The sequence below is a fragment of the Aedes albopictus genome, chromosome 3 (genome assembly GCF_035046485.1).
Source record: "Aedes albopictus strain Foshan chromosome 3, AalbF5, whole genome shotgun sequence".
Taxonomy (NCBI): domain Eukaryota; kingdom Metazoa; phylum Arthropoda; class Insecta; order Diptera; family Culicidae; genus Aedes; species Aedes albopictus.
The window spans coordinates 96,135,927-96,147,208 of NC_085138.1; the positions used below are offsets into that span (position 1 = coordinate 96,135,927).

General features: G+C 39.5%; 1 protein-coding gene across 1 annotated transcript; it reads left to right on the forward strand.

Annotated features, from left to right (window-relative positions):
* The first annotated feature begins 541 nt into the window (after nt 1–541).
* Nucleotides 542–1,889, forward strand: LOC109411861 (uncharacterized). The gene is made up of 4 exons (XM_019685485.3): nt 542–934; nt 1,003–1,247; nt 1,308–1,418; nt 1,487–1,889. Exons 1-4 carry the CDS (start codon nt 776–778, stop codon nt 1,620–1,622), a joined length of 651 nt encoding a protein of 216 aa, XP_019541030.2. The 5' UTR covers nt 542–775; the 3' UTR covers nt 1,623–1,889.
* Nucleotides 1,890–11,282: the final 9,393 nt, after the last annotated feature.

Here is an 11,282-nt window from a genome sequence, read left to right on the forward strand (position 1 = left end):
TAGAAGAAACTGCGCAGACGCCAATAAGATCGGTGGTCCTCTACGGACAAGAGAAGAGACATGGACCATTGGACCATGGTCTACAAAGATCTGCAAGCATTTGAAGTTTTCGAGCGACGCGTGCCAAGGACGATCTTCTGTGGTATGCAGGACAATGGTGTGTTGAATCGAAGGATGAACCATTTGTAGTTTACGGCGAATCCAGAAAGTGTCCAAAGACGGCAACATACGTCGGGCAGGGCATGTTGCATGAATGCCGGATAACAACCCGGCAAAGTTGGTGTTCGCAACAGATCCAGATGATGCAGGGAGGCGTTCAACGCAATGAGCAAGGTGGGTAGACCAAGCAAAGCGCAATCCAGCGAGCGTTTGGTGTGACTGACCAGTTTGATCTTAACTTGATGTAGAACTATGATGAAATGAATGGCTAACAATGTGTTTTATGTAGGTACGACATCCAGTCATAATAGGCGCCGCTCGCCGATATAAAATTGTTTATTCAAACTTTCTCAGACCTATTGAGAGGCGCTAATTGGTAAACGAGGATCAACAATGGATATTCGAATTATGATCGATCCGTTGAATAAGTGAAAGATGGTAACAAGCAATTCAAAGACGCACCCGGAGTATAACGCAAATAGCAAGTACACAAAGATCGTGATTTCTCTTCACGTATTGAGGCTTAGTGCTACACGAGAGAGTAGCTGGACCGTATGGGCGCGTAAATCATCAGAACTCAACTTCGTTCAGGTATTTGCCAGTATGACAGTCCAACATGAGGAAGGTGATCCATATGTTGGTGGTTTTATTAGGCTTATTACCCGGTTATTCAAATAGTGTGGAATTGACTGAACAATCGAATCAGAATGAAACATCTGCGAGGATTCTTCATCGACAAAAACGGATCGTTTACACGTATAATAGTGCTACTGGAGTAAGTTAAACATAAGCAACGTTAAGGTTGAGTGAAACTCGAAATTGTTGAAATGTGCTGAATTGTAGATCCTAGCAGCTCTATCTGTGCCGCTGATTATCCCCAACCGGAACATTTTCTTCGCGTACAACTTCGAAATGAACTACAACATGCCAACAAGTGCTACGGATTACACGCAGGGTGCATTAAAGCGAGTCGACACCCCGGAAATCAACACAAAACGAGACTCGGGAAGACAGATGGGTGAGAATAAACCGAGTGCTAGTTTTACTCGGAAGAAGATCTACCGAACCATCGAGATGAATCTCAACAGGTAAGTGAAGGTTGGTTTAAAAAAAAAGCGTTAAACCATTCAAACACTTGCTCTTTCCAGACTCGGCCTCAACGGGAAGAGATGCATTCTACGAGCGATCTGTGAAACCGCAGATAACCCCTTGTATGAGCACAACGGTGTTCTGGGTGATTTGATTCATATATTACTAACGTAAGTATGATCAAAAACATTGTCAAGTAGAAAGTGATAGTTAACCATTCATTTTAAATAAATTTCAGACCATCACACTCAAGGGATGAACGATTACCAGACGAATTCTACCGGGCAGAGGAAAAGGGAGTGCATCATGACTGCAGCAAATATCGGAAGCACTGTCCTAAAAGTCTGCTGGACGTGATAAGTGTTCAAATTTGACGGGATTACCGGTTGCTCGCGGCACGATCGATATATCAAACTGTACATAGATGACCTAGATAGCATTACTGTCTGTATTAAACTGCCAACATATCATATATCACGTATGCATTTTCATCATCATATAGGAATATTGGTACATACATACATACCAGCTAAGTAAGTAATGTGGATTAATCACTAAGTCGTTGATCGCTCAAATTTCCGCAGGATGGATTCAACTATATTGTTTAAACTTAACAAATTAGAGTTAAATAAAGACCTTGCCAGGGCAATGTATTTCGTTTTTTATGTAATCATAATCCTCCATAAATTTTACAAAAAAAAAATTCTATACAGAATTCCATACAAATCTTTGCGGACAAAATGGTACACCATAAGTGGCTTTGGTACAAGAACCTTACTATCGTAAGGGGAATTTCTATATCTAGGAAACCTTGTGAACTCGGTGTTTGCTACTTTCAGTAAACATGAAATGGCAAACTCGCGTGTCATGCCTCGAGCCCGTGTGCTTGTCAACAACGCAATAGTAGCTACACTCGTATCAACTAATAACCGGAAATGTATGGGCAGCTCAGACATTAACTTGAGAGGCTCCAGTTTGATGGAGTACTTACATAAGTGGTACAGATCTGGCATTACTTAACATAGGTAACCGCCCAATCTAGGTATCTGCTGAGAGCAAATGTTAGATATAACGCTTTGCTCTAGTAGAATTAATCACGAGCTGATCAATTGGCATGTGTCAGATGAAGAATCTTTATCTGACCATCGTTTTTGAACATTTAAATGTTACTTCGCAAACATTGCGTTTAAGGAATCCTCGGTCAACAAACTGGGATCTCTTTACTTATTTGGTTGCGGTCAAATTTCATGGATACTCACCAGCCATTGACACTCCAAGTGATTTAGATGATGTCGTTGATACAACAACGACCTTCATCATGGAAGCTTTTGAAGAAGCATGTCCGCTGCGGTCTGTGAAGATCATAAGAGGAACTCCTTGATGGAACTCTGATTTGGCGAAACTCAGGAAACAATGTACAAAGTGTTGGAACAGACGAAGTTCGGCTGGTTCGGAGGCTTTCAGGTCGGCTCGCAAGGCCTACAGGAAAGCTCTCCGGTCTGCTGCACGATCAGGCTGGAGAACCTTCGTACAAATGTTTCCAGTTTCGGTTAAGTCAGTCGGTTAAACAAAGTCCTTGCGAAATCTAAGGATTTCCGAGTGAACGAACTTCGTTTGCCAAATAGCGATCTGACTTCCTCTGATGGAATTTATCCTATTTTGCTTCAGAAGGGATTTGATTATTTCAAACATGTTTTGAAAAAAAAACTACTTGTTTGCAGTTTCGATACAGGGTATATTACCAAATCCTGGCGGGATATTACTGCAAAGTTTATTCCGAAAGTGGGTCGCGCGTCAATGAAGAAGCAAAGAGTTTCAAACTTCTTCTTAAATGTTTAGAACGCATTGTGGATCACCACATCCGTAATGTTCATCTGGCCAACGTGCCTCTTCATGTGAACCAACATGACTACCGTGATTTCGGGTGAAATTGATCACTTTTCGTAGTTTTTGGAGAATAATTTTTGAATACTTTTCAATATGATTAAACTTAATGCATTAAAACAAGTACGACCATGGTTTTCATCAGTCAACGAGGTTAAAAATTCTACTGCAAATAATTTTATTACAAAAAACATCATTTGAAATAAAAAATCAAAAATTTTAATTTCGGGGTGAAATTGATCAGTCAGTAAAATGTTTTTGTAAGTGTTGAAAATATTTTTTCCTTCTTAATTAACCACCTCGGAATGCGAAAATCTATGCAAAATTTTTATAAGATTGCTAAATTTTTAATTATTTAAGTTAAAAGTTCAATAAATCTTAAGAAAACGCCTGAAAGTATGCAATTTCCATACTTAATATGCTATTACTTCCAGAAAATTACAATTTTATGCTTTAATTTCAATATTTATAAAACTTTTGATGACGAAATCGAGTTTAGCGAATACTTTTCAGCTAGAAACATTTATCCGAATATTCGTTACCTTTGAGATATAGCTGCGGTAACAAGAGTTTGAAAGTGTCTTTGAAGTTCGCCTGCCTGGCAGTTTCAGAAAATATTGAATTTTATACAGAAATATGTGACTAATTGGCTGTAAAACATGTAAACTCATCATTCAATAACTCTTGAGCCAGATGATGAACATTTTTTACAAATTGTTTTAAGTTTAAAGCGTTATTTCTAACAAATAAAAATGGCCCCCTCGTCGATCAATTTCACCCCACTGATCAATTTCACCCGAAATCACGGTACCAAACTGCTAAGTCCGCTGTGACTCTTTTACACAAAGTTGTTTACGACATCGAGAAGGCATTCGCTCAAAAGCAATCCTGCTTGGGTGTTTTCTTAGATATCGAGGGTGCCTTTGACAACGTGCCTTTCGATACCATATTGGAAGCCGCACGGGGTCATGGTAACCCGTAACGTGGGTAGATCACCTTGGAATGGTGCGTTACGGTGTAAGATCTACCATTTCAAGTTTTGATCTTGCTATTTTCCAGCCTGGTTTATTTAAATGCAGGAACATTCCAGGATCAAGATTTGGTGTACTTTTTTACAATATTTTTTTTTGTTTATTTATTTATTTTATTCTATTTATTTTTCACTGCTAATATACCGTTTGTTTCAGAGGGATGGAGGTAAATTTAAACTATATATAAATAACAATTTACAAAAAATATAACAGTGGAGAACGTATCACAATTGGGTTTTTAAATTAAGAAAAATGTATTGATTTTTTGATTTTATACGAAAGAGCACCTTTTTCTGAACCACTATAATTTTTTTCAGATTTTTAGAACTTTAGTTTGGTACCTAAAATCGATTTCGAAGAGATTTATCGAAATCACCTTTTGACAGCTGGGCAACTGCTTGACAGCTCCACCCAGTACAAAGTGCGACGAGGGGTGATTCGACAAATCGCTCCCATACAAACTTCATATTGATTTTTAAATAGGTTCCCGGGCACCAAAATTCATGAAAATTTGGATTTCGGCTCAGTTTTGCATGCAGATTCAGAATATGGAATTATCTCAACACCGTTAAAGAAGCCAATTTAATACTTTTTTCTATTACAAGCAGGCAATCAGCGATCAAAACGGCGAAGTATCTCTTTCTTTAGAAAGGTCAAGATTACCGTACGATACAGTGACAAGTAGACCACGTTTTCCGCGTCGATTTATTCGTGCCGAGTTCCATAGTTTCGATATCTTTTTCGAACATTTACGATAATGTATTTCTGTTCATCACACCTTCAACTTATATTACGCGTTGCGAACATTCGCGGATAATAAATATGTACAACGGTTTTATTATCCCCAATCTTATTAACACGGGAACGCGGAAAAAAAGTAATATAAGAACATAGATGAAACTCAAAAGCAACGATTCTAGTTGTTTAGTTGTCCAGTTTACTCGTAAAGCTACGGCGCGGGTTTTGGTTTTTCAGCATTGGCAGTAACACTAAACGGATTTGCATACAGTTTATTTTCTGACTGAGAAACGATAAGCTTAAAACGTGCGTTATTACGAGTGGATCCGACATAAGCGTGGTTTAAAAAATATTCATACCCGGTGTATAATTAAATTTAATACACAAACATACAATAAAATTATTGTATTCTTCCGACAGCCGGCTGGCGGAAGACTAAATCATATCAAGGGTTGCATAGCTCACATCACTTACCAATGTGAATCCAGATCTATGTAACTTTCTATCCCTTCCCTTCCCACTAACAAACGTCCTTCCTGTGACAACCGTGGGGATGCGGAGGTACACACGGTCTCTAGTAGCAACGGATGTAACACCAACATTCCTTCCCTTCCCCGATGACCGTAAGGACGTGGCCGGCGCTTGTACTGACAATATAAAGTTTTGAACCTTCAAAATTGCACATTGAGGATGGAAAGCTACACCCAGGTCCCATCCATTTGGTTCCCTGTGTAATGTTGACTGTTCTGGTCAGTAACGGAGTAGCAACTACGAATTGTACGGTCATCTCATGCTCATGCTCATGCTCATGGAAGCCGCACGGGGTCATGGTATATCTCCAATGGTTTCCAATTGGATTCACCAAATGCTCAAAAACCGAAATCTCTTCTCGACATTGCGTCAAGCGGCGATTAGGAAATTGAGTGTTTGTGGATGCCCCCAAGGGGGAGTCTTATCACCACTTTTATGGAATCTCGTAGCAGATACGCTATTGAGGCAACTCAATAATAGCGGTTTTCCTACTTATGGTTTTGCCGACGACTACCTAACATTGTTAGTCGGTATATGCAACAGCACCCTTTTCGACCTGATGCAAAACGCTCTTCAGGTAGTTGAGGGTTGGTGTTGCCGGTTAATCCGAGTAAAACATCTATTGTTCTTTGCACGGAAAAGCGAAACCGTAATGGTGTTCAACCTTTACGTCTCTTTGATTCTGAAATCAATTTGACTGAACAGGTAAAGTACGTTGGAGTCATTCTTGATTCCAAGCTTTCCTGGACACCTCATATTGAGTTCAGAATCAAGATAGCTTGTATGTTAGGCTTGAGTTCAAATGGCAGTCACCGTAGAAAGTTTCTGTCACTTCTTGAGCGATTCCTTTTGAAGGGCTTCGTAGTCTAGTGGCTACCGCTTCTGATTTATATGCAGAAGGTCCTGGGTTCAATCCCTGGCCCGTCCCTTTCCTCCTACTTTGTATCTTTCTATACACTTTCTCTCTGCTCTCTACATATACAACTCATGTATATAAACATGTTCATAGCCGTCGCTAGAACAGAAACGGGTTGAAAAAGCCGTTTCCCTTCCTTCCAAACTTTCACAGCACAGTGTCATAATCCTATTAGAAAAACGCCTACAAGTTATGCAATCAAGCGAACTGTGCCGCACATCTTCAAAATAATAAAAACACACAATTCTATCACCTTCCTCTGGTATCCACACACCAATGTGTGAACCTTCTACCAACCAATTCCCACCAACACTCCAACATCCGCATGAATTTGTGCTGGCGCAGAGGTATATTCGGCCAGATGTGGATACAAACGATTGCAATCATCACTTCCTTACCCCACATTGACCTGCAACCTGACGTGGCAGGCGCCATTATCGCCCTAAAAATAGAAGACCACCAACGCTCACACACTGAAGATGCCTGCTAGTCCCCGGCAGTTATCTCTCATTGGTCCTTGTGTGAGTGTAGCTGGTCTGGCGATACTGGAGTAGCATCCACGGGCGGTCAATCAAGCTCAAGCTCAAGCTTCTTGAGCGATTCCTTTTGAACACGAAACAGGGCTTATCCGTGAAAGAACATATCAGTTGGCAACGAGGTGAAAAATTAGTAAAGTAGCGTGCAAAAGTAAAGTGAAGTGAAGAAAGTAGGCTGTGTAGAGTGAGTTAGATTTGACCAATTTCTGCGCATTCCTGGTGAGTTGAAATTGACGGTGCTGAAAAGCCTAAAATAGAAATTGAAAAGATCAATACACCTTGTCCGTTTTTTACGTCCATGCTTGGCTGAGCGACAAAAAATTTAACCGCTAAGACAATGAGCAAACTCAACAGTTTGATATTTTTTAAAACATCTTCGTGATTAGGAGAAGTGTACAAAAATATAAAAATTGTATTTTGATCATTATTTTGTCGGTAGATTTTTTTTTTCGCTAAGCCAATAGTGGACGTAAATCAAAGTTTAGGTGTAGTTATTTTGTGTAGAATTGTTTGTAGCTTCTGTGTGCTAAGTGAACTTGCTTTCTTTTCATTGAATAGCTGGTCTTAAGCGACGCTGGGTCTCCAGTTAGCCTAGTGGTTAAGGCTTTGGATGGTCAATCCGGAGGCGGCGGGTTCGATTCTCGTTTCGGTCGGGAAAATTTTCTCGAGTGTATCATTGTACTTGCCTCACAATATACGAATTCATGCAATGGCAGGCAAAGAAAGCCCTTCAATTAATAACTGTGGAAGTGGTCAAAGAACACTAAGTTGAAGCGAAGCAGGCCAAGTTCCAGTGAGGACGTAGAGCCATAAAGAAGAAGAAGAAAAAGCGACGCTATCCTGTGAAGCAGATTTTGTGAGATGGTACTCTGGAGAAACCGAATCAAGTGGAATTCCCAGGTCGAATTTGTCCTTGGTTGAGAAGAGGCTTCAACGTGAGCTTCAAGTAGGCTTAGAGTTGATTGTGTTGCTGTTGCTGCGATGGCGTTTTTGTGGAAAATTTGGAGTGATTGAGCGGATCGTTGTAGTTATCGCTTGTTTGAACCTAAGATGGAATCGGTAGCGTCGTTGGCGTTGGGTGCTGGTAGTTGCTGTTTCTTCTGTGCCGTTGGCGTATGAGGTGTCGGCGGCATCGTTATCGTTTGTGGTATCAAGGTACGTGATTAAATTTCCTTTTTCTTGGGATTTGAGATTTATGGCCCGTTTACATATGTGATAATAATGCGTGACAATATTCTGTCGGACAATTTATTCCACGCTAGTATCGTTTACATTGCCACTAAAAAAAATAGCTGCTAAATCTGGGACAATAAATTGTCCGACTGTGTTGGTACCAAACTATCGTAATGTAAACACTTCCCTGTCTGCCAATAAAATTGGCGTGATGGCATAATTAGCTGACAATTCGTCTAGCAAGCTGTTTACATGATGCCAATGGTGTCGGACAATCTAATATCCTCATTATTGTCCACTAGTTTTAGCACCGAATTCAGAAGCTTCTGAATTTGTCATGCTAGTTTTATTGTCAGCTAAAAAGTGTTTACATTATGCTAAATTGGCGCCAATACTGCTCGAAAATGAATTGTCGCGCAGAATTAGCAAATATGTAAACGGGCCATTAATATCGTTAGTTTTGTATGATTTCATTTCTTTTTTCTTTTCAAGTGATAACAAGAATCTAAAATTATGGGATTTTTTGTTAATTGGTACCATTGATCCATATGCAGGCTTGACAGAAACTCCCTCGCGAGAAAATGAGGAAGCGATTTTGGCGATTTTCTGAGGAGTGAAAATAAAACTCAGAAATCAAAACGCAAATCCTCAACAGCACCGAGCGCGAGCTTGCCGCGCAGCGAGGAGTTCGTCCAACACTCATAATTGCTTGTTGTGTTTCTCACGTCCACTCACACTCAAAAAGCTCTCGCGAGTTCCACTCCCATACAAAGAAAGACTCTCGAGGCGAAAATCGCACTCAAAAACCCGAAATAATCATCGGCTCTTTTTTCGTTCCCCTCTTCCTCGCTCAGTTTTTATTGCCTCTCTGTTTGGGGTTTGTTCGCTCCCTCGCGACGAGGCAAAAGCAAAACACCGCTCTAGAGCATGTTGCAAAACTCTTTTGATTTCGAGGAGGATTATCAAGCCTGTCCATATGTGCAAGGGACGTCGTTTTCTCATTAATGTAGAACATATGGAGTCCTATATTTTTTCGAGCAACGATATTCAAGATGCAAAGAAGAAAGATATTTTCCTGAGTTTGTGTGGGGTGACAGTGTTTCACGAATTAAAGCGCCTTTATCCAGCAACAGATTTGAAAACGGTTTGTATGATGATATGTATTATAAAAAAGCATAAAGAAAGGTATGACAAAGTTGAGTCGGACATAGTATTGAGGTACAAATTCCGGTGCCGAGTTCATTGCCCTACCGAAACAAATGAAAATGTTTTGCTGGATGTGAAATTGTTGACTAAAAACCTGTAATTTCGGCGAATTCCGAGACTCCGCCATTAGAGATCAGCTGGTCTATGGCGTCCATGATGAAAATTTGCAACAAAAGCTTTTGGATGAGGAGAAACTGACCCTTAAAACAGCAGAGCGTATTTTAAAAACAAAGGAAGTGGCGGTAAATAGTTCTCAGACAATTAATAGGAATGGAGAGCTACATTCTGTTAGGGTAAGAAATCAAAATTTGAACTAGTCAAAACGTAATATTAAGGTGAAACATCAAGAAATCCCTTTGCAATTTTGCATACAAACTTTAGAGGCACAAATCTGATGAACGGAGCATCGAACCAAGTCGTACTTGTTTATCCTGGCTTTGCTCACTTGCAAAAAGAGGCAGCTTTTCCAAATCGAGCGCAATTGTTTACAAATTGTCAAGATTTGTGCACTTCAAAACGTGAGTAGGTGTCGAAGTCGGCCATTGTGGCGACCATTTTGGGATTCTTTGATGTTTCTCCTTAATTTGAACTATTTTTAAATTCATTGGAATGATGTACTTTTTGGGTAAATATTGTCCCGAAAAAGATGTTAAACAGCTTTCCATAACATAATCTGATATCATAAACTTTAAAAGCATTGAAAAAAGCGTTTTTGTCATCGAAAATCCGAAAATAAGCAATTGAAAAATCACTGTGATTTTCACCTATTTCCCCCCAGAGAAAGCACATTTTCGGTGCACCCATACAGCTCCAGCATTGCATCACACGCAATAAGTGAATACGTCAAACGAAAGCTTATTTATCGTATAATCGACTAATCGAATAATATTTCGCATTGTTTATCATAAAATTATCAAATTTAAGTGATTCTTACTTGAAGAATGTTATCTTAAGTAGAACCATTTGTTATCTAAATTCGAACTAGTAAACGGGGGCGAGCTTCTAGTGTTGGCCTGCAGACTGCGCTAGTGGTTGCTTTGTTTACTGTTGGAGGACGAAAAATTCCAAATTTAGTTTTCAAATTCCTGAAGAGTTTCGAACATTCTGAGTTGAGATTCCACTGCCTAATGATAAATAGGTATGATAAATAGGTATAAGAATAGGTATAAGAATCAGCAGATTCATGTGATTTTTAATTGTTTAGCATGGAATTGGCTTTTTTGTGAGTTGCTCGAGCTGCTGCCACCAGTAGTTCAAATCAAGATTAAAATTGGTTCAAATTATGATTACGATGGTTCAAATTAAGATTAAAATCATTGTTGATGAAAAATCGAATAATTCAATGAAATTCGGTGCAAATACAAACTTTATACCATTGAACAGAAAGCTTATACCCTGTGGCTTTCATGTACATAAGATTTTGCCGTAGTAAATTATTTCCATGTGGGAGAAAAAATCACTTAAAACTTGCACTGCTTCAGATAGCCGCAATTTGGTTCAAATTTTGATTACCTATCCTAGGGAAAGATTACGATGGAAAACCCCCAGTGGCATTTCAATAAGTTACCATGAACCGAATGGAGTGGAAAGAAGCAGGGAGACAAATCGTTTTGAAAGAGGACGCGATGATAAACGGTTGCAGCATTCATACAAAAACTATAGATCCAGGTCTAGATTCCAAAGAAGAAGTCGTTACGCCTATTTCATTTGTAACTATTATAATCTGAGTATGTGACCACAAAAGAATAGATACTTTAATAAGCAAAAGAATCCAGTTGGGCATTCGGTTAATTTCCTGAGTGAGGCAGCTAGCGAAGAAGATCCATATCATTATTTCAAGTGGCTAATGAAGAACTACGACAGTGATACGGATTCAGGTGATTACTATCCATGCATGATGATCAAATCAATTAGTAGAGTTAGTGAATCTTGTCTGTTGGATGTTGGCATCGAAGTGAAACTGATCAAAATGGAAATCGACAGTGGTTCCTGTACACTGAACCAGAACATCCTCCTGCT